Source organism: Rhinoraja longicauda, chromosome 8, assembly GCF_053455715.1.
Source record: "Rhinoraja longicauda isolate Sanriku21f chromosome 8, sRhiLon1.1, whole genome shotgun sequence".
NCBI lineage: Eukaryota > Metazoa > Chordata > Chondrichthyes > Rajiformes > Arhynchobatidae > Rhinoraja > Rhinoraja longicauda.
In genome coordinates this window covers 5,860,383-5,884,429 of record NC_135960.1, presented here as the reverse complement: position 1 = coordinate 5,884,429, position 24,047 = coordinate 5,860,383, and the positions used below count along the sequence as shown (strand labels likewise).

Genomic DNA, 24,047 nt, shown 5'->3' with positions numbered 1-24,047 from the left:
TTTCTCCGGGTGCTCCGGTTTTCTCCGACACTCCAAAGACCTACAGGATTTTGGGCTAAATGGACTTGGTAAAATTGTAAATTGTCCCTGGTGCATAGGATAGTGTTAGTGTGCGGGGATCGCTGGTCGGTGCGGACTCAGTGGGTTGAAGGACTTGTTTCCACACTGTACCTCTAAGCTAAACTAAGAACGAGACTAAACTAAACTTCGGCAAGGACGTTGTGGGCCAAAGGGCTTGTTCCCGTGCAGTACTGTGTTGTTCTCTCTTCTATGTATGTAGTATGGATGTGCATGGATAGGAAGGTTTTACAGGGATAAACAGGCAAAAGTATAGTCTGGTTCAGTTTACCGAGCAACGAAAGCTTTTCACTGTACCTTAGCTTGTACGTTCTCCCCGTGACCGCGTGGGTTTTCTGCGAGATCTTCGGTTTCCTCCCACGCTCCAAAGACGTACAGGTTTGGAGGTTAATTGGCTTGGTATCAGTGTAAAATTGCCCCTAATGTGTGTAGGGTAGTGTTAACGCGCAGGGATCGCTGGTCGGCGCGGATTCGGTGGGCTGAAGGGCCTGTTAAACCAAACTACCTCGGTACACATGACAATAAACCAAAACTGAAACTGTTTTGGGGATCTGACGGCCTTGAAAGTGTTATATTATTCCCGTCCGACTGTCTTTTCTCCTGCTATGCTGGCGGGTAGCAACCACTCTGGTGACGACAGATGTAAAGTGTCTCGGAGATACGACAGAGGCGTTTAAGAGGCTTTTAAAAGGCACATGGACAAGCAGTGAATGGAGCTGTACGAATGTGTGTGTGCGCAGGGGAGATTAGTCTGACCCGGCATCATGTTTGACAATAGACAATAGACAATAGACAATAGGTGCAGGAGGAGGCCATTCGGCCATTCCAAACCCTCTCTATTCATTCTAAACTCCCCCTATCCATTCTAAACCCTTCCTATACATGTTAAGTAGCGCAGTAGTAGAGTTGCTGCATTACAGCTCAAGAGTTCGATCCCGACTACGGGTGCTGTCTGTGCAGAGTTTGTACGTTCTCCCCGTGACCCGCATGGGTTTTCTCCAAGATCTTCTGTTTCCTCCACACTCCAAAGACGTACAGGTTTATAGACAATAGACAATAGACAACAAGTGCAGGAGGAGGCCATTTGGCCCTTTGAGCCAGCACCGCCATTCAATGTGATCATGGCTGATCATTCTCAATCAGTACCCTGTTCCTGCCTTCTCCCCATACCCCCTGACTCCGCTATCCTTAAGAGCTCTATCTAGCTCTCTCTTGAATGCATTCAGAGAATTGGCCTCCACTGCCTTCTGAGGCAGAGAATTCCATAGATTCACAGCTCTCTGACTGAAAAAGTTTTTCCTCATCTCTGTTCTAAATGGCCTACCCCTTATTCTTAAACGTGGCCCCTGGTTCTGGACTCCCCCAACATTGGGAACATGTTTCCTGCCTCTAACGTGTCCAACCCCTGAATAATCTTATATGTTTCGATAAGATCCCCTCACATCCTTCTAAATTCCAGTGTATACAAGCCTAGTCGCTCCAGTCTTTCAACATATGACAGTCCCGCCATTCCGGGAATTAACCTAGTAAACCTACGCTGCACGCCCTCAATAGCAAGAATATCCTTCCTCAAATTTGGAGACTTGAGGAATATCCTTCCTCGTTTGTAGGGTAATTGGTTTGGTAAATGCGTAAATTGTCCCTAGTGTGTGTAGGATGGTGTTAGTGTGCGGGGATCGCTGGTCGGCGCGGACTCGGTGGGCCGAAGGGCCTGTTTCCGCGCTGTATTTCTAAGCTAAACTAAACTAAACTCGGGCATTGTAAGCCAGCAAATACCGCCGCGCTGTCGAGCTGCCCCAAGTTCCTCCAGCACTTTGTGTTTTTTTTTCAAATGGTGGTACCTGCAGTCTCTTGTGTCGCCATTAAAAATTGTCCTCTTGTGTTTTGGAAGGTGGCTGGTCGGTGTGGACGGAGTGGAGCGTGTGTGACGAGGAAAACAGCCAGTTCCGCAGTCGACGGTGTGAGGTTTCCCACCCAGGGACGGTGCAATGTGTCGGCAACAGCACCCAGCGTCAACTCTGCCTCTACAACGAGATCCCAGGTAAGAGGGCGAGGCAATAGACAATAGACAACAGACAATAGGTGCAGGAGGAGGCCATTCGGCCCTTCGAGGAAGGTGGATAAGGGGGGGTTGAGGGGGATGAAGAGGGGGAAGGGGAAGTGGGGAGGGGGAGGGGGAGGGAATGGAGAGGGGAGGGGGGGTAGGAGAGGGTGCTGCACCAATGCAGGAGAGGTTTGGGCCCAACTTGTCCACTTGGTCTAGTAACAGCTAAGAACACACAGAAAACTGATGACAATTTAAGTATCTTTTATTTATGATGAATGATCTCTTGCTATCCACTTTGCTGCTGTAACTCTGTAAATTTCCCCGGTGTGGGACGAATAAAGGAATATATTATTATATTATTATTATTAAACCGAAGAGAGACACAAAAAGCCGGAGTAACTCAGCGGGTCAGGCAGCATCTCTGGAGAGAAGGAATGGGTGACGTTTCGGGTCGAAGGAGGGTCTCGACCCGAATCGTCACCCATTCCTTCTCACAAGAGATGCTGCCTGACCCGTTGAGTTGCTCCACCATTTTGTGTGTATCTTCGGTTTAAACCAGCACCTGCAGTTCCTTGCTACACATCAAAAGTATTGTGTTCAGTTTCTGAAGAAGGGTCTTGACCCGAAACGTCACCCATTCCTTCTCTCCAATAGATCTGTCTTGAACTACTATCGACCTCATTGGTGATCTTTGGACTATCTTTGATCAGACTCTGCTGGCTTTACCTTGCATCAAACTTTATTCCCTTATCGGTGTATCTGTACACTGTAAATGGCTCGATTGTAATCATGCATTGTCATTCCACTGACTGGTTAGCACGCAACAAAAGCTTTTCACTGTACCTCGGTACACGTGTCACGGGCGGTCACGGTGGTGCAGCGGTAGAGTTGCTGCCTTACAGTGAATGCAGCGCCGGAGACCCGGGTTCGATCGTGACTACGGGTGATGTCTGTACGGAGTTTGTACGTTCTCCCCGTGACCTGCGTGGGTTTTCTCCGAGATCTTCGGTTTCCTCCCACACTCAAAAGACGTACAACTTTGTAGGTTAATTGGCTCGGTAAATGTAAAGATTGTCCCTAGTGGGTGTAGGATAGGGGTTAATGTGCGGGGATCGCTGGTCGGCACGGACCCGGTGGGCCGAAGGGCCTGTTTCCGTGCTGTATCTCTAAACTAAGCTAAACTAAACTAAAAACTAAACGTGACAATAAACTAAACTGAATACTTTAAATGTGGCCTCACCAATGTCCTGTACAATTGTAACATGACCTCCCAATTGGGTTTAGGAAAATAACTGCAGATGCTAGTTCAAATTGAAGGAAGACACAAAATGCTGGAGTAACTCAGCGGGTCAGGCAGCATCTCTGGAGAGAAGGAATGGGTGACGTTTTGGGACGAGACCCTTCTTCAGACTGATGTCAGGGGAGGGGGCGGGACAAAGATAGGATGTAGCCGGAGACAGGAAGACTAGTGGGAGAACTGGGAAGGGGGAGGGGAAAGAGAGGAACAGAGGAACTATCTGAAGTTGGAGGTCAATGTTCATACAGCTGGGCTGCAAGCCGCCCAGGCGAAATATGAGATGCTGTTCCTCCAATTTGCGGTGGGCCTCACTATGACACTGGAGGAAGCCCATGACAGAAAGGACAGACTGGGAGTGGGAGGGGGAGTTGAAGTGCTGAGCCACCGGGAGATCAGGTTGGTTAAGGCGGACTGAGCGAAGGTGTTGAGCGAAACGATCGGCAAGCCTGCGTTTGGTCTCGCCGATGTAGAGAAGTTGACATCTAGAGCAGCGGATACAATAGATGAGGTTGGGGGAGGTGCAGATGAACCTCTGCCTCACCTGGAAAGACTGTTTGGGTCCTTGGATGGAGTCGAGGGGGGAGGTAACGGGACAGGTGTTGCTGGTGTTGCGGTTGCTGGGGAAAGTAGCTGGGGAGGGGGCGGTTTGGGTGGGAAGGGACGAATGGACCAGGGAGTTGCGGAGGGAGCGGTCTCAATTGGGTTTGCATGAGAATCCTAGAATTGCACTGTCTCGCCAGCTGTTGACTTCATTGTGTTTTTAATTGATGTATAATTCTCGGACTTTCCTCTTGGGAACCATTCTTTGGAACAGCAATTGTGTGATTTGACTTGCGATTCTGCTAATGGTAAACCTCTGCTTCTGCCCGACAGTGATCCAGCCAGCGATTGGGGGTGACTCCAGCTGTGGAAGTAAGTCATCACAGTGGCTCTGTGGATAGGCACAAAACGCTGGAGTCACTAAGGCTCTGGTTCTGGTTGATTACCGCACATACCAGAGGAACAAGATGGACCACTCCGTTGAAATCGCTTATCCTGAAGTGTAGTACGTACGCAAAGGAGCCATTTTAGTGGGCAAAACCTGCCGTTCGCTATGCCTCACGCAGTGCAATCAGTGTTTTGGGGGAACAGTGTGTGTAAAATGCAGAATATATCTCATCTATCAATTCACAGATTCTTTTAAAATGTTTCTGCAAGTTTCTGCCTACTAAAATGGCGCCGTGACGTACTACGGTTTTTAGGGTCGAGCGGTCTATCTTGTTCCTCTGGTATCTTTGGCGCAAACGCCTCATAAGTGGACATCTCGCGCAGGTCGGAGTGAGTAGAGTAGTGATTAGATTTTGAAGTGGGCCTTTTTGACCAAGTTGAGGAGATCTTGTTGCTCAACCCCCCTTCTTAAATGACTTAACATCGGGACAGGCAGCATCTCTGGAGAGAAGGAACGGGCGCAACGTTTCGGAACATTTCTTCACACAGAGAGTGGTGAGTCTGTGGAATTCTCTGCCACAGAAGGTAGTTGAGGCCAGTTCATTGGCTATATTTAAGAGGGAGTTAGATGTGGCCCTTGTGGCTAAAGGGATCAGGGGGTATGGAGAGAAGGCAGGTACAGGTTACTGAGTTGGATGATCAGCCATGATCATATTGAATGGCGGTGCAGGCTCGAAGGGCCGAATGGCCTACTCCTGCACCTATTTTCTAAGTTTCTATGTTTCTATGTTCGGACCGAGAGTTGGGAGAGGGGGAGGCACAGAGATAAGGAAGTGCAAGGTGTGAGAACGAGACATCAAGGGAGGGTGGAGATCGAGGAAAGTGTAGAATAGATCATTGTTAGCTCAGGGAAGGTGACAACAAAGCAAGCAGAGATAAAATGCAATCAGGGACAGTTAGACTGGTCGGAGAACTGGGAAGGGGGAGGGATGCAAGTGTTACTTGAGAGAGGGAAAGCAAGTGCTACTTGAAGTTAGAGAAGTATAGTTAGGACGAGTTTGGAGGGATTTCGACCAAACGCAGGCAGGTGGGATTAGTATAGCTGGAACATGTTGGCCGGTGTGGGCAAGTTGGGCCGAAGGGCCTGTTTCTAAACTGTATCACTTTATGACTCTATGACACTATGACTCTGTGACTATGTCACAGAACTGTGACTATGATTCTGCGACGAAGCTTTCAAGAGAGAGTTAGATGATGCTTTCAAGAGAGAGTTAGATAGAGCTCTTAATGATAGCGGAGTCAGGGGGTATGGGGAGAGGGCAGGAACGGGGTACTGATTGTGAATGATCAGCCATGATCACATTGAATGGCAGTGCTGGCTCGAAGGGCCGAATGGCCTACTCCTGCACCTATTGTCTATTGTCAATGTTCATACCGCTGGGGTGTATGCTGCCCAAGTGAAATTTGAGGTGCTGTTCCTACAATTTGCGCTGGGCCTCACTCTGACAATGGAGGAGGCCCAGGACAGAAAGGTCAGTGTGGGAATGGGAGGGGGAGTCAAAGTGTTCAGCAAACAGGGAATCAGGTAGGTTAGGTAGGTTAGTGATCTTTTGTGCGGAAGACTCTGCTGGGAGCTGAGAAACTTTGGGGTGTTTTCAAACTAAATGTTACGAGCTCTCCCCATAACTCACCCCACAAGTTTATTGCTGTCTCGCAGTGCAGCCTCTAGAATCAAGAGCTGATGGAGTCATAGAGTGATAGTGTGGAAACAGGCCCTTCGACACCAACTCGCCCACACCGGCCAACATGTTCCAACTTCACTTGTCCCGCCTGCCTGCGTTTGGCCCATATTCCTCTAAATCCGTCCTATCCGCGTACCTGTTCAAATGTCTCTTAAACGTCAAACATTAAATGTTCCTTTAGGAAAGAGATGTGGAGGAATTTCTTCAGTCAGAGGGTGGTGAATCTGTGGAATTCTTTGCCACAGAAGGCTGTGGAGGCCAAGTCAATGGATATTTTTAAGGCAGAGACAGATAGATTCTTGATTAGTCCGGGTATAAGATTATAAACGTATAAGATTATTAAGGGGTTGGACACGTTAGAGGCAGGAAACATGTTCCCAATGTTGGGGGAGTCCAGAACCAGGGGCCGCAGTTTAAGAATAAGGGGTAGGCCATTTAGAACGGAGATGAGGAAAAACTTTTTCAGTCAGAGAGTTGTGAATCTGTGGAAGTCTCTGCCTCAGAAGGCAGTGGAGGCCAATTCTCTGAATGCATTCAAGAGAGAGCTAGATAGAGCTCTTAAGGATAGCGGAGTCAGGGGGTATGGGGAGAAGGCAGGAACGGGGTACTGATTGAGAATGATCAGCCATGATCACATTGAATGGCGGTGCTGGCTCGAAGGGCCGAATGACCTACTCCTGCACCTATTGTCTATTGTCTATTGGGTGTCAGGGGTTATAGGGAGAAGGCAGGAGAATGGGGTTAGGAGGAAGAGATAGATCAGCTATGATTGAATGGCAGAGTAGACTAGATGGGTCGAATGGCCTAATTCTACTCCTATTCCTTATGACTTCCTTCTGAACCAAGGGTGCCAGGATAATCAGTACTACCAGTACTAATATAAGAAGATAACTGCAGATGCTGGTACAAATCGAAGGTATTTATTCACAAAATGCTGGAGTAACTCAGCAGGTCAGGCAGCATCTCGGGAGAGAAGGAATGGGTGACGTTTCGGGTCGAGACCCTTCCTCAGACTGAAGTACTAACCTGCGCTACCACAACAGGCATGGGTTTCCAATCTTCAAACTCCTACGTAAGGCAGGGATTTACTGTCTCTCATGTGGTATTTGGCATCTTTGGATCAAAGTCAATTGGCAGCCTGTGATTATCAATCTGTCGACCATTCTCTATTTGTTATGTGGGTGTGATTTTGAAAGCCATCAGAAAACCATCTCTTTTCTAAGGACAAAAACTGCATTCTAACAATGTAAACGTCCGTACTTTCTTTCAATCCTTCACATTCCTCCTGCATTATTCTGTCTTAGTGTTGTGCCCTGGACGTGGACTGCATGGCTTTAGTTAGAAACTCCATCCACCGGTTTACAGATACATCATTATCCCTCATCCCCAGTTTTGTTACGATTCCATCTGAAGCTCTCATTATAATCGTTACAGTACAAACGGAGGCTCCAACATGTGCATTAGTTCAGGTATCACAAGATGCTGGAGTAACTCAGCAGGTCAGGCAGCATCTAGGAGAGAAGGAATGGGTGACGTTTCGGGTCGAGACCCTTCTTCAGACTGATGTCAGTGGGGCGGGACAAAGAAAAGCATTAGTTTAGATTACTTTAGAGATACAGCGCGGAAACAGGCCCCTTCGACCCACCGAGTCCACGCCGACCAGAGATCCCCGCACACTAACGCTATCCCACACACACACACACACACACACACTAGGGACAATTTACAATTATACCAAGCCAATTAGCCTACAAACCTGTACGCACGTCTCTGGTGTGTGGGAGGAAACCTGGAGCACCTGTAGAAAACTCACACGGGTCATGGGGAGAACGTACAAACTCCATACAGACAGTACCTGTAATCAGGATCGAACCTGGGTCTCTGGCGCTGTAAGGCATCAACTCTACCGCCGCGCCACCGTGCTGTTCATGTTGGCCCCTTGTAGAGCAATGCATTCAGTCGCATTTTCTTGCTCTTTCCCATTAGCCCTGCAAACTCTTTTCACCCGAGTATTTATCTAACGCCCCTTTGAAAGACCTGATTGACTCCGTCTCCACTATCTCCACAGGCTGTGAGCGAGGGCCATAATTGCCTTTCATTCCAACCAAAGATACTAGAGGAGCAAGATGAACCACTCCGTTGAAGTCGCCCATACTGAAGTGTGGTACGCAAAGGAGTGTAATGTTCGCCATTTTAGTAGGCAAAACCCGCCGTTCGCTCTGCCTCTCGCAGTGTAATCAGTGTTTTGGGGGAACAGTATGTGTGATGATACCATTAAAATGCAGAATATATCTCATCTGTCAATTCACAGAATTTTGTTATTTTTCTTTTAAAATGTTTCTGCATGTTTCTGCCGACTAAAATGGCGCCGTGACGTACTACGGTTTTTAGGGTCGAGTGGTCTATCTTGCTCCTCTGGTATCTTTGATTCCAAGTACATCAGTATCTCTTAATCCCGGTCATATTCTGGTTCCTGTGCTGGACCTAAGCTGGTTCAGGAACAGCTTCTTACCAACAACCATCAGGCTCTTGAATACTACAAACGCCAACTAAACTACGAACTACAAACTCTCATGGTTGCATTAGGAATGTAAATCTTTTGATTTGTACGAATATTGTTTTTTTTTAAAATAATCTAAATTTCTTTTGTGAATTGTGTTGTCTATGAGTACTGTGTTTTACATACCTTTAGTTTTGTTGAGCGATACAGCACAGAAACAGGCCCTTCGGCCCACCGGGTCCTTGCCGACCAGCGATCCCCGCAGACTACCACTATCCTACACACACTAGGGGGGCGAGTGTAGTTCCCATGGTGCGTTCAGCCGAACGCACTACTCTCCGCAGAGCCTTCCTGTCCTAGGCAGAGCTGTTCCCAAACCAGATTGTGATGTTCCCGGACAGGATGCTTTCTACAGCCACAGAGTAGAAGCAGAGTAGAAGGCTTGGTGTAGTTGGACTCGACGAGCCGAAGGGCCTGTTTCCACCCTGCACCTCTCAACTAAACTAAACTAAGTTTGCACTCCTGATGATGGATGGTACCAGCTTCTCTCCTTTGCCCACCCAGGTTTCAGTATCTACCACATGGTTGCCACAGGCGTGGCTACCTTCCTGGGCACCAGTCTCCTCACCCTGCTCATCTATGTGTACTACCAGCGATGCTACAGGCAATCTCAGGAGTCTACCGTCATTCACCCGAGCAACCCCAACCACCTCAACTACAAGAGCAGCAGCCAGGCGAACAAGAACGAGCTCTACAATCCGATGGAAATCAAGGTAAAGCCAATTTACGTTGCTTTTTAGCTTAGTTTAGTTTTTTAAAAAGTTTAGTTTAGAGATACAGCGCGGAAACGGGCCCTTTCGGCCCACCGTTTCCGCGCCGACCCAGCGATCCCCGCACACTAACACTATCCTACACCCACTAGGGACACTTTTTACATTTACCAAGCCAATTAACCTACAAACCCCGCGCGTCTTTGGAGTGCGGAAGGAAACCGAAGATCTCGGAGAAATCCCACGCAGGTCACGGGGAGAACGTACAAACTCCGTACAGACAGCACCTGTAGTCGGGATCGAACCCGGGTCTCTGGCGCTGCATTCGCTGTAAGGCAGCAACTCTACCGCTGCGCCACCGTGACCGCCCAAAATTTAGTTTGAGTCTTCGTGATACAGTGCAGAAACAGGCTTATCGGCCCACCGAGTCCGCGCCGACCAGCGATCCCTGTACACTAACACTATCAGGCAAATGAATCATCCTACCACAACCAGAGATCAGTGCTGAACTACTATCTACCCCCTTGATGATCCTTGATCGGACTTTGCTGGCTTTACCTTGCACTAAACGTTATTCCCTTTTCATGTATCTATACACTGTGGATGGTTCGATTGTAATATTGTCTTTCTGCTGACTGGTTAGCACGCAGCAAAAGCTTTTCGCTGTACCTCGGAACACGTGGCAATAAACTAAACTAAAGGGCGTCACGGTGGCGCAGCGGTAGAGTTGCTGCCTTACAGCGAATGCAGCGCCTGAGACTCAGGTTCGATCCCGACTACGGGCGCCGTCCGTACGGAGTTTGTACGTTCCCCCCGTGACCTGCGTGGGTTTTCTCCGAGATCTTCGGTTTCCTCCCACACTCCAAAGACGTACAGGTATGTAGGTTAAGTGACTGGGTAAAATGTAAAAAATGTCCCTAGTGTGTGTAGGATAGTGTTAATGTGCGGGGATCGCTGGGCGGCGCGGACTCGGTGGGCCGAAGGGCCTGTTTCCGCGCTGTATCTCTAAATCTAAATCTAAAATCTAAACTGAACTGAACACACACTAGGGACAATTTACATTTATACCAAGCCAATTAACCTACAGACATGCACGTCTTTGGAGTGTGGGAGGAAACAGGAGGTCTCGGAGAAAACCCACACAGGTCACGGGGAGAACGTACAAACTCCGTACAGACAGCACCCGTGGTCAGGATCGTACCCGGGTCTCTGGTGCATTAAGGCAGCAACTCTACCGCTGCGCCATCGTGCCACCCATATTGTGAAGCACTACAGTTTAGTTTATTGTCACGTTCACCGAGGTACAGTCAAAAGCTCTTGCTGTGTGCTGACCAGTCGGCGGGCTGTAATTGTCCCATTTGCAATGTACGGATAGATTTAAGAGTGTGGAGCGATTGTAATATGTGATTGTAGATCTGCTTCTGTGGCCAGCACGCAAATGGTCACCTGGGTTGGGCGCCATCTTGGAAACAATCTGTGTGGGACTTGGCCTTCCTTGTGAGTGGCACCCTTCCCCTTTGGGTACGAAAGTCATGGGCACAGATGCCCCTTCAGGGCCCTGAACACCATAATCGGCTGGCACTCCAGTTCAGCGCAGTGGGACAGCTACACTGCCAGCAGTCACATCAGTCACATGTTGTCAGTCGACTGAACCGTCCTCTCACTAACTAGACAGGCTTGGATAGAGTGGATGTGGAGAGGGATGTTTCTGTGGCACCTTCACGCCCACGTCGGCTTTGCGTACAGCCTGTCACCACCGGCGACTCGCCAGCTGCCTCACGAGAAGGTCCAGCCACAAGAGTTCAACAACAACTCCAAGGTCAGACGCACCAATTGGCCTTATCTGCGCACGGGTTATGATTGGTGAGAATGTAGGTAAAAGTGGCTTCTGGAATAAACGGGACACAAGCTGTCTGGCTCGGCTAAGTGTCCTTTGTTCTTTGCTTTCAGTCGTGGGATTCTGTTGATCCTACATTTCCACTAGTGGGAGGTTCTCGGACCAGAGGTTATAGGCTCAGAATTAAAGGATGTTCTTTTAGGAAGGAGATGAGGAGACATTTCTTCAGTCAGAGGGTGGTGAATCTATGGAATTCTTTGCCACCGAAGGCCGTGGAGGCCAAGTCAGTGGAAAATTTTAAGGCAGAGATAGATAGATTCTTGATTAGTGCGGGTGTTTAAATTTTTTTTAGATTTAGAGATACAGCGCAGAAACAGGCCCTTCAGCCCACCGGGTCCGCGCCGCCCAGCGATCCCCGCACATTAACACTATCCTACACCCACTAGGGACATTTTTTTCATTTGCCCAGCCAATTAACCTACAAACCTGTACGTCTTTGGAGTGTGGGAGGAAACCGAAGATCTCGGAGGAAACCCACGCAGGTCACGGGGAGAACTTACAAACTCCGTACAGTACAGCACCCGTAGTCAGGATCGAACCTGAGTCTCCGGCGCTGCATTCGCTGTAAGGCAGCAAATCTACCGCTGCGCCACCGTGCCACTGTGTCAGGGTTCATGGGGAGAAGGCAGGAGAATGGGGTTAGGAGGGAGAGATAGATAGATCAGCCATGATTGAATGGCGGAGTAGACGTGAGGGGCCGAATGGCCCAATTCTATTCCTATCACTTATGACCTTACGACAGTGGTCCTGACCTATCTACTTCATGGGAGACCTTAGAATTATTATTAATCGGAGATAGACACAAAATGCTGGAGTAACTCAGCAGGACAGGCAGCATCTCTGGAGAAATGGAAATCGTGACCTATTCCTACCAGAAACGTCACCTATTCCATTTCTCCAGAGATGCTGCCTGGCCCGCTGAGTTACTCCAGCAATTTGTGTCTATCTTCAGTATAAACCAGTATCTGCAGTTCCTTCCTACATTTCTTTATTTGGACGTTACTGGGGTTTATCTTGCACTAAACGTCATTCTCTTTATCCTACAACTGGACACTGTGGATGCCCATTCCTTCTCTCCTGAGATGCTGCCTGACCTGCTGAGTTACTCCAGCATTTTGTGAATAATTCCCTTCAAGGATGCTGAGTTCCTTCAGCACTTTGCATTTGTGCTGAAGACGCCATAATCTGCGGCCTCTCGTGTTTCTACAACAGTCAGTGCCCCCTGCTTCACAGCTCCGGCAACCCCCGGATAAAATCGAACCTCCGGCGCTGTCTGTGTGGAGTTCGCAAGTTCTCCTTACTGCCCCGCTGAGCTCCAGTTTCCACACACATCCCAAGGAATTGATGATTGATTCTCTGCTGTAGATCGTCCGGTGTGGTACCTTCTGCAGTTGTACAGGGCCCTAGTGAGACCACACCTGGAGAACTGTGTGCAGTTGTACAGGGCCCTAGTGAGACCACACCTGGAGCACTGTGTGCAGTTGTACAGGGCCCTAGTGAGACCGCACCTGGAGCACTGTGTGCAGTTGTACAGGGCCCTAGTGAGACCACACCTGGAGCACTGTGTGCAGTTGTACAGGGCCCTGGTGAGACTACACCTGGAGCACTGTGTGCAGTTGTACAGGGCCCTAGTGAGACCACACCTGGAGTACTGGTTGCAGTTTTGGTCTCCAAATTTGAGGAAGGATATTCTTGCTATTGAGGGCGTGCAGCGTAGGTTTACTAGGTTAATTCCCGGAATGGCGGGACTGTCATATGTTGAAAGACTGGAGCGACTAGGCTTGTATACACTGAAATTTAGAAGGATGAGAGGGGATGTTATTGAAACATATAAAATTATTAAGGGGTTGGACACGTTAGAGGCAGGAAACATGTTCCCAATGTTGGGGGAGTCCAGAACCAGGGGCCACACTTTAAGAATAAGGGGTAGGCCATTTAGAACGGAGATGAGGAAAAACTTTTTCAGTCAGAGAGTTGTGAATCTGTGGAATTCTCTGCCTCAGAAGGCAGTGGAGGCCAATTCTCTGAATGCATTCAAGAGAGAGCTAGATAGAGCTCTTAAGGATAGCGGAGTCAGGGGGTACGGGGAGAAGGCAGGAACGGGGTACTGATTGAGAATGATCAGCCATGATCACATTGAATGGCGGTGCTGGCTCAAAGGGCCGAATGGCCTCCTCCTGCACCTATTGTCTATTGTCTATTGGTGGGCCTGAAGAAGGCTCCCGACCCGAAACGTCACCTATCCATGTTCTCCAGACCACGGTGGCACAGTGGCAGAGTTGCTGCCTTACAGCGCCTGAGACCCAGGTTCGATCCTGGCTACTGGTGCTGTCAGTATGGAGTTTGTACTTTCTTCCCTGTGACCACTTTTGTTTTCTCCCTTGGGTGCTGCGGTTTCATCCCACACTCCAAAGACGTACAGGTTTGTAGGCTAATTGGCCTCAGTAAAAATTGTAAATTGTCCGTCGTGTGTGGCATGGTGTTAAGTGTGCAGGGTGATCGCTGATCGGTGGACCAAAGGGCCTGTGTTGTATCTCTAAAGCAAGAGAAGGTAAACTAAGATGCTGCCTGACCCGCTGAGTTGCTCCAGCATTCTGTGTCTTTTTTTTATTGAGCATCACCTGCAGTTACTTGTGTCTCTGTCTGGTTTGATTTATTTAGTTTAGAGATACCTCTTTGTACGTCTTTGGAGTATGGGAGGAAACCGAGGATCTCAGAGAAAACCCACGCAGGTCACGGGGAGAACGTACAAATTCCACACAGACGGCACCCGTAGTCAGAATCGAACCCGGGTCTCTGACGCTGTAAGGCAGCAACTCTACCGCTGCGCCACCGAGCCGCCCTTCCAGTGCGGGTGTGAGTGGATAAGGTCATATGTGATAGGAGTAGAAGTAGGCCATTCGGCCCATCAAGTCTACCCCGCCTTTCAATCATGGCTGATTTATCTCTCCCTCCGAACCCCATTCTCCTGCCTTCTCCCCTTAACCCCTGACACCCGCACTAATCAAGAATCTGCGTATCTCTGTCTTGGCCACAGCCTTCTGTGGTAATGAATTCTCAGATTCACCACCCTCTGTCTGAAGAAACTTCTCCTCATCTCCTTCCTGAAAGAACGTCCTTTAATTCTGAGGCTGTGACCTCTGGTCCTAGACTCTCCCACTGGTGGAAAACATCCTCTCCACATCCACTTTATCCAAGCCTATATGTATTTGTTAGATAGAGCTCTAGTGGCTAGCGGAATCAAGGGATATGGGGGGGAAGGCAGGCACGGGTTACTTATGGATGATCAGTGGATTGTAGATGATCAGCCATGATCACTATGATCGGCGGTGCTGGCTCGAAGGGCCAAATGGCCTCCTCCTGCACCTATATTCTATGTTTCTATTTGAGAGTGAACAGCCTCCAGTGGCTGGCGGGAGATGATTGTGAAGAATATTGATCTATCTGGTATGAAAGTCGAGAAATACATGAAAGTTCCAGAACCGACCTTAATTAGAAACTTCTTGCAAACGTATGACAATGTTTATCCCTCCGTTAATATCAAAGGGATTATTGTATCATAGGATGTGAGAGTCTGTGTGAGTTAATTACCATTATATTACAAAAGCAATCCTTCCTCAGATGTGAAATACCCTGGGATTACCTGTGGTTGCGAACAGTCCATTGAAATACAAATCTTTCCATTACTTTATCCTACCTCAAATGCCTTATTCCACATTTACAAATCCACCTTAACTCCCCACCACACCACTCATCTGCTGCATCGTTTATTCATTGTGTTAGAATCATGCTGGCTGTTGGTCGGCAACTTTGTTTGGGGCAGTTTGAGACTATTTCTGCTTTCCCCATATCGTGTGGGGAAAGCAAACTCATCAGGAAGGTAGACACACAATGCTGGAGTAACTCAGCGGGTCAGGCAGCATCTCGGGAGAGAAGGAACGAATGGGTGACGTTTCGGGTCGAGACCCTTCTTCAGACCCGAAACGTCATCCACTCCTTCTCCCCCGAGATGCTGCCTGACCCGCTGAGTTACAATAGACAATATAGACAATAGACAATAGGTGCAGGAGTAGGCCATTTGGCCCTTCGAGCCAGCACCTCCGCCATTCAATGTGATCATGGCTGTCACCCATTCCTTCTCTCCAGAGATGTTGCCTGTCCCGCTGAGTTACTCCAGCATTTCGTCTCTGGGAGTGTGGGATGAAACCGGAGCGCTGGGAGGAAACCCACGCGGCCACAGGTGGAACGTACAAACTCCGTACGGACAGCACCCGTAGTCAGGATTGAACCCGGGTCACTGACGAAGATCAAGGAAAATGTAGAACGGATCATTGCCTGACTCAGTCTGCAGAAGGGTCTCGACCCGACATGTTAGTCAGGATCGAACCTGGCTGCAAGGCAGCAACTCTACCACTTTGCCACCGTTTAACTTGACATCACGTTCGGCATGGACGTTGTGGGCCAAAGGGCCTGTTTCTGTGCAGTGCTGTTGTTCGTTGTTCTATGTATGTAACATGGATGTACATGGATAGTTCGGCACGGTGGCGCAGCGGTAGAGTTGCTGACTTACGGCGCCAGAGACCTGGGTTCGATCTTGACTGCGGGAGCAGGGAAATAGACAATAGACAATAGACAATAGGTGCAGGAGGAGGCCATTCGGCCCTTCGAGCCAGCACCGCCATTCAATGTGATCATGGCTGATCATTCTCAATCAGTACCCTGTTCCTGCTTTCTCCCCATACCCCCTGACTCCGCTATCCTTAAGAGCTCTATCCAGCTCTCTCTTGAATGTATTCAGAGAATTGGCCTCCACTGCCCTCTGAGGCAGAGAATTCCACAGATTCACAACTCTCTGACTGAAAAAGTTTTTCCTCATCTCTGTTCTAAATGGCCTACCCCTTATTCTTAAACTGTGGCCCCTGGTTCTGGACTCCCCCAACATTGGGGACATGTTTCCTGCCTCTAACGTGTCCAACCCCTTAATAATCTTATACGTTTCGATAAGATCCCCTCTCATCCTTCTAAATTCCAGTGTATACAAGCCTAGTCGCTCCAGTCTATCAACATATGACAGTCCCGCCATTCCGGGAATTAACCTAGTAAACCTACGCTGCACGCCCTCAATAGCAAGAATATCCTTCCTCAAATTTGGAGACCAAAACTGCACACAGTACTCCAGGTGCGGTCTCACTAGGGTCCTGTACAACTGCAGAAGGACCTCTTTGCTCCTATACTCAACTCCTCTTGTTATGAAGGCCAACATTCCATTGGCTTTCTTCACTGCCTGCTGTACCTGCAAATCGTATGGTATGGTCATGGAGTGATACCACACAGATGCACTTTAGCCCACTGGGTCCTCACTAACCATCAACCACACATTTACACTCATCTTACATTACAGGAAGGGAATGGAGGGTTTGGAAAAGATGCAAAAGAAGTTTACAAAAACACTGGAACAATGTGAGCAGCCATGATCGCATTGAATGGTGGTGCTGGCTCGAAGGGCCGAATGGCCTACTCCTGCACCTATTGTCTATTGCCACTGCTTGGATTGGTATTATTTAGTTTAGTTTAGTTTAGAGGTACAGCGCGGAAACAGGCCCTTCTGCTCACCGGGTCCGCGCCGACCAGCGATCCCCGCGCACTAACGCTATCCTACACACACACTGGGGACAATGTACAATTACACCAAGCCAATTAACCTGCAGGTCACGTTGAGAACGGACAAACTCCGTACAGAAAACGTACAAACTCCGTACAGAATTAGAGGGCATAGTATTACCTCGAAGGGACGGCACGGTGGCGCAGCGGTAGAGTTGCTGCCTTACAGCGCCAGAGGCCGGGGTTTGTCCTGACCACGGGTGCTGTCTGGATGGAGTTTGCACGTTCTCCCCGTGATCGCGTGGGTTTTCTCCGGGTGCTCCGGTTTCCTCCCGCACTCCAAAGACCTACAGGATTGCAGGTTTATTGGCTTCGGTAAAAATAGCTAATTGTCCCCCGTGTGGAAGACAGTGCTTACGATACGGGATGATCACTGGTCAGCGTGGGCTTGGTGGGCCGAAGGGCCTGTTTCCACGCTGTGTCTCTAAAGTCTAAAGAGAGGTTGAAGAAAACCCACGTGTGGTCACAGGGAGAATGTAGAAACTTCTTACAGCCAGTCAGGATCGAAGCCGGCTCTCTGGCGCGGTAAGGCATCAACTCTACTGCTGCACTATCGTGCTGCCATAAGGTCTACTGTGTGACCATGTTTGTTTGAAAGTCTTCTCTCAAAGTTCCGCTGTAAAAAAAAATCCCTTTTACAAATATTTCTCCATTTCGTTTTCGTTACTGGTGCTGTTCCTTCAAGGAAGCACGTTCCACAACCTGCTGCATTTCAACGCTATCTAGCCATCTCCTCTCCCATTCTGTTTCCAATTATCGTTAATCACCTTCCACCCCACCTGCCAGCGGATCCAACAAATCATCCGCCAACATTTCCGTCACCTACAACGGGACCCCACCACTGGCCATATCTTCCCATCCCCTCCCCTCTCTGCGTTCCGCAGAGACCGTTCCCTCCGTAACTCCCTGGTCCACTCGTCCCTTCCTACCCAAACCACCCCATCCCCGGGCACTTTCCCCTGCAACCGCACGAGATGCAACACCTGTCCCTTTACCTCCCCCCTCAACTCCATCCAAGGAACCAAACAGTCTTTCCAGGTGAGACAGAGGTTCACCTGCACCTCCTCCAACCTCATCTATTGCATCCGCTGCTCTAGATGTCAACTTATTTACATCGGCGAAACCAAGCGCAGGCTCGGCGATCGCTTCGCTCAACACCTGCTCTCGGTCCGCATTGGCCAAACTGGTCTCCCGGTGGCCGAGCACTTCAACTCCCCCTCCCACTCCCAGTCTGACCTTTCTGTCATGGGCCTCCTCCAGTGCCATAGTGAGGCCCACCGGAAATTGGAGGAACAGCACCTCATATTTCGCCTGCAGCCCAGTGGTATGAACATCGACTTCTCCCACTTTAGATAGTTCCTCTGTCCCTCTCTTCCCCTCCCCCTTCCCAGATCTCCCTCTATCTTCCTGTCTCCACCTATATCCTTCCTTTGTCCCGCCCCCCTGACATCAGTCTGAAGAAGGGTCTCGACCCAAAACGTCACCCATTCCTTCTCTCCTGAGATGCTGCCTGACCTGCTGAGTTACTCCAGCATTTTGTGAATAAATACCTTCGATTTGTACCAGCATCTGCAGTCATTGCCTTATACTATATGTCCTCTGATTCCCAATCCATTCACCGGTAGAAATAGCCTCTCCTCATTGTGTTCAGTTCTGGGCACCGTGTTATAGGAAAGATGTTGTCAAGGTGGAAAAGGTACAGAGAAGATTTTAAGAGGATGTTGCCAGGACTCGGCGGTCTGAGCTATAGGGAGAGGCTGAGTCGGCTGGGACTCTATTCCCTGGAGCGCAGGAGGATGAGGTGCGATCTTATAGAGGTGTACAAAATCATGAGAGGAATAGATCGGGTAGGCGCACGGAGTCTCTTGCCCAGAGTAGATGAATCGAGGACCAGAGAGCATAGGTTTAAGGTGAAGGGGGAAAGATTTAATAGGAATCTGAGGAGTAACATTTTCACACAAAGGGTGGTGGGTGTATGGAACAAGCTGTTTCTGAAAAGTTGGGATAGTCCCAGCCTCAACTACCTCCTCTGAGGTAGTTGAGGCTGGGACTATCCCAACTTTTCAGAAACAGTTAGACAGGAACATGGATAGGACAGGTTTGGAGGGATATGGACCAAACGCAGGCAAGTGGAACTAGTGCAGCTGGGACATTGTTGGCCGGCATGTGCAAGTTGGGCCGAAGGGCCTGTTTCCACACTGTCTCACTCTGTGACTCGATGACTCTATCCAGGTGATTCAAACTCTATTATTTCACCAATTGCGTTAAACCTCTCGAAGACCAGTGGTCCCAACGTCCCCAGGCTCTCCTGAGAGACAAAGCCAACAGGAGTTATTATTTAGAGGGCAGTCGTCTCCAAAGAAACCTTCCCGAACCCTTTCCACCACGACTACGTCCAACCTCAAGATCCATTAAGGGAGTTTTATGTCCGATGGGTCTGACATTCATCAACAAAGGGTTGAAACAAATAATTAGTTCCTTATTATACATTCACATTGCAGAATGCAGTAATCCATATAACACCATCACTCTGAGGACAAGCTTAATTAAAGAATCTTTTTTCAAATAATTTGATTCTTAATCAAGTGGTCTAAGACTTCAGCTTAATTTTCAGTAAAATTTAAATCAGCATTGGCATCTTGATTCTTTCCATATCCTTCTCCACAAACAAGAAATTAACAATTTGGCAGATTTTCAATAGCTCCTTAGATTTATTTAGTTTAGTTTTGCGATCGAGGGCGGAAACAGGCCCTTCGGCCCACCGAGTCCGTGCCGGCCAGCGATCCTCGCACACCAGCACTATCCTACGCACACCAGGGACAACTTACAATTTTTTACCGAAGCCAATTAAGCGACAGACTTGCACGCCTTTCGAGTGTGGGAGGAAACCAGAGCACCCGGGGAAAACCCACGCAGGTCACGGGGAGAACGTACAAACTCCGTATAGACAGCACCCGTAGTCAGGATTGAACCCGGGTCCCTGGTATAACAGTATAACTCTACCGCAGCAACTCTACTGCCGCGCCACCTTCCACCGCTGTTTGTCTAAGGTTTTTGGCACAATGCGAAAGCTACGTTTGCTTAGAAGGCATTCCAAGAGGTTTGGAGATACAGTGCGGAAACATGCCCTTCGGCCCACCGAGTCCACATCAACCAGCGATCCACACGTTAACAATACCCTGCACACACTAGGGACAAATCACATTTATACCAGGCCAAGTAACTTACAAGCCTGTACGTCTTTGGAGCGCGGGAGGAAACCGAAGATCTCAGATAAAACCCATGCAGGTAACGGGGAGAACGTACAAACTCCGTACAGACAGCGCCCATAGTCAGGATCGAACGCGGGTCTCCAGCGCTGTAAGTGCTGTAAGGCAGCAACTCTACCGCTGTGCCACTAATGTTGATGAATATTTGGTACTTCATCATTGAACAGATGATAACATGCTTGTAATGTTTCTGCTTATGGTTGGGTTGAAGATGGACCCAAAATGCTGGAGTAACTCAGCGGGTCAGGCAGCATCTCTGGGGAAAGTGGATAGGTGACTTTTTGGGTCGAGACCCTTCTTCAGACCGAGAGTCAGGGGAAAGGGAAAGAGAGGTATCGATGGCGATATAGAGAGTTATAGAACAAATAAATGAAAGATACGCAAAAAGCAGCGATGATCAGGGAAAGGTGGAGCCCACAATGGTCCATTGTTGGCTGTGGGCTAGGCGATAACGAGTTATACAGACAGTGAAACTCAACAGGGCGACAGTGAATGAATTGTGTAGGAAGGAACTGCAGATGCTGGCTTAAACCGAAAATAGACACAAAAAGCTGGAGTAACTCAGCGGGACAGGCAGCATCTCTGGAGAGGAGGAATGGGTAATGTTTGGGGTCGAGACCCTTCTTCAGACTGGGGTTGGGATAAGGGAAACGAGAGATATAGACGATGATGTGGAGAGATAAAGAACAATGAATGAAAGAGATGCAAAAACGTAACGATGATAAAGGAAACAGGCCATTGTTAGCTGTTTGTAGGGTGAAAACAAGAAGCTAGTGCCACTTGGGTGGGGGAGGGATAGAGAGAGAGGTAGAATGCCGGGGCTACCTGAAGTGAGAGAAATCAACATTCATACCACTGGGCTGTAAGCTGCCCGAGCGAAATTTGAGATGCTGTTTCTCCAATTTGCGTTTTGCCTCTTCTATCTTTGTCCCGCCCCCTCCCCTGACATCAGTCTGAAGAAGGGTCTCGACCAGAAACGTCACCCATTCCTTCTCTCCCGAGATGCTGCCTGACCCGCTGAGTTACTCCAGCATTTTGTGTCTACCTACGTTTAGTCTCACTCTGACAATGGAGAGTGAATGTATTGTTGGATTCAGTTGGGTGTGGAAATATTGGCTTGCATGGGGTTGGATTAACAATGGTTGTGATAGATTCTGATGGGGTTTTAATCTTTCAATCCATCCACCATCTCAAAAAATCTCTGCCCTGAGAAGTTTAATTTAGTTTAGTTTAGAGATACAGCACGGAAACAGGCCCTTCTGCCCATCGAGTTCACACTGACCATCGATCACCCATTCACATTAGTTCTGTTATTCTGCTTTCTCGTCCAAGTTCCACATCACATCTCCAAGTTTGCAGATGACACAAAGCTGGGTGGCAATGAGGATGCTATGAGGCTGCAGGGTGACTTGGATAGGTTGAGTGAGTGGGCAGAAGCATGGCAGATGCAGTCTAATGTGGATAAATGTGAGGTTATCCACTTTGGTGACAAGAACAGGAAAGGCAGATTATTATCTGAAAGGGAGGTGCAACGAGACCAGGGTATGCTTGAACATCAGTCACTGAAAGTAGGCATGCAGGTACTGCAGGCAATGAAGAAAGCTAATGGCATGTTGGCCTTCATTGCGAGAGGATTTGAGTTTAGGAGCAAGGAGGTCCTACTGCAGTTGTACAGGGCCCTGGTGAGACCTGGAAGGACCGTTCAGAAGCCTGATAACAGAGGGCGAGAAGCTGTGCCTGAGTCTGGTGGTGTGTGCTTTCAAGCTTCTGCACTTACTGCTGAACGGGAGCAGGGGGGGAAGAAAGAATGACCGGGGTGAGACAAGTCTCTGATTGTGTCCGCTGAAGCCTAGATGGAGTCAATGGTGGGGATTCTGGTCTGTCAGCGAGACAGCAATGCATGTTTTTTTGTTTTTTAAAAATTTCTTAAATTGGCGGACTTGGCTTAAATAGCCTTTGATTGATTAATAGGGTTGGCACAGTGGCACAACAGGGAGTCAGCACGGTGGCACAGCGGTAGAGCTGCTGCCTCACAGCGCCAGAGACCCGGGTTCGATCCTGACCACGGGTGCTGTCTCAACGGAGTATGTACCTTCCCCCCGTGACCACAGGGGCTTTCTCCGGGTGCTCCGGTTTCCTCCCACGCTCCAAAGATACGCAGGTTTGTAGATTAACTGACTTCGGTAAAATTGTAAATTGGTGCCTGGCGTGTAGGTATCGTGCCAGTGTACAGGGTGATCGCTGGCCATCGCGGACTCGGTGGGCCGAACCGCATCTCTAAAGTCTAAAGACTAATGTCTAAAGCCGAACGTTATTCCTCACCTAAAATATTTCTCTTTTTATTTGCTCTTCAGACTCTGAACAAGAACAATTTGATTCCTGATGACAGAAGCAACTATTTCTCCTCCCTACAACAGACAAATGTGTACACCACGACATATTATCCTACGAGCCTGAATAAGTATGACTACAGGCCTGATTCTTCACCTGGACGAAACCTACACATAACTACCTAACTCCCGCAGAGACGGTGCTTTGAATTGAACCAGGACTGACCTCTGCAAGCAAACCATAATCATAGCAATGCTCATAAACGCGGTCGCATCAGCAAAATCACGGATCAAACTTTCTTGAGGTCCCCTTCGTTGACGATTTGCACTCCTTCAAGATCCACAGTCCAGACCCTCGAAACTTGCTTAAGACTTCTGAGAAAACCAGGACTTTAAGGAGCAATGGATTTTTAAATATATATATATATATATAGACTCACGGACGACGAGATATAATTTGTTTCCGACAGGAAATTACTCAACGCAGCTGGGAAAATGGCCGCCACCATTGTCGAACTATACAAAGGTTGCCGCGGCAACGCGTCATCCCTCTCGCTTCCTCCATCTCCCTGTGAAACTGTAGATTTGCTCTCCGAGATTAATTGGTATTTCAGAAAATGATACTTTGAGAATGTAACTGTAGGAAAGAGAACGTGGAAATAGTCCCTCCAAACCGAGAGGGGGGGGGGGGGGGAAAAAATGACATTATTTTTTTTATTAATCAAAAAGGTTTTTTTTTCTCTTCCCCCACTTTTCAGTGTTTCTTTTCAGTTGGACGTTCTGGGGAGACTAATAGTAGCAAAAAAAAAGAAAAACATAGTCTTACATACTGTATGTAGCATTTGCAGTGTAGAAGTGGGGGGGGGGGTGGGGTTTAGCCCAAAATGTCCAAACCAGTGTTTATGTTATCAGTGTCCTTCTGCATTTCATCTCTTCCATTGCTAGGACCACCTCCTTGATTTTAATCTGACCCGTTGCTTGTAATGTGTCCCCCTGTTCCCTCTCATTCCTTCCCTTTCCTCATCCTCTCTTGACGACGAGTTAAAATGTGAAATGCTTTGTTTTTGATAGGGAAGTCACTTGATTAATAACCACCCTGTAAAATGTGTTTGGTTTGGCTTTTGGGAGGCAGGAAAGAGAAGGGTTAACATTCAGAAGGACAAAGCCAACATTTATTTTTTGTTTTTTTGTTGACCAGGGACTTGTAGCAAAAATCAATTTATACCATCGGAAATTAATTGGATGGCATTCTTGTGAGATATTTAAAGCAACTGTATTTTTTTTCTGTTGTACAATTGATGGATCAAACACGCTTTTTACAAAGAAAATTAATCCCTGTGCTTGGTTTATTTGAGAGGGGACGGGAATGGTACAGCATCCACGCTTGTCTGTACGGAGTTTGTACGTTCTCCCCGTGACCCGCGTGGGTTTTCTCTGAGATCTCCGGTTTCCTACCACACTTATGAGACGTATATGTTTGTGGGTTAATTGGCGTGGTATAAATGTAAATTATCCCTACTGTGTGTAGG

The 24,047-nt window shown here is 48.4% G+C and overlaps 1 protein-coding gene across 4 annotated transcripts in view; it reads left to right on the top strand.

Moving 5' to 3' along the window:
* Positions 1 to 23,823, top strand: part of sema5ba (sema domain, seven thrombospondin repeats (type 1 and type 1-like), transmembrane domain (TM) and short cytoplasmic domain, (semaphorin) 5Ba) — a 183,945-nt gene extending 160,122 nt beyond the window's left edge. The window contains exons 19-23 of one of the 4 annotated variants that reach the window (XM_078403298.1): positions 1,970 to 2,119; positions 4,296 to 4,334; positions 9,156 to 9,364; positions 22,160 to 22,349; positions 22,543 to 22,706. In XM_078403298.1, coding sequence (XP_078259424.1) covers positions 1,970 to 2,119; positions 4,296 to 4,334; positions 9,156 to 9,364; positions 22,160 to 22,349; positions 22,543 to 22,571 — 617 coding nt within the window. In that variant the 3' untranslated portion in view covers positions 22,572 to 22,706. Of the gene's footprint in view, positions 1 to 1,969; positions 2,120 to 4,295; positions 4,335 to 9,155; positions 9,365 to 22,159; positions 22,350 to 22,542 lie in introns of all 4 variants that reach the window. The other 3 variants (XM_078403300.1, XM_078403299.1, XM_078403301.1) reach the window with 3 other exon arrangements.
* Positions 23,824 to 24,047: the final 224 nt, after the last annotated feature.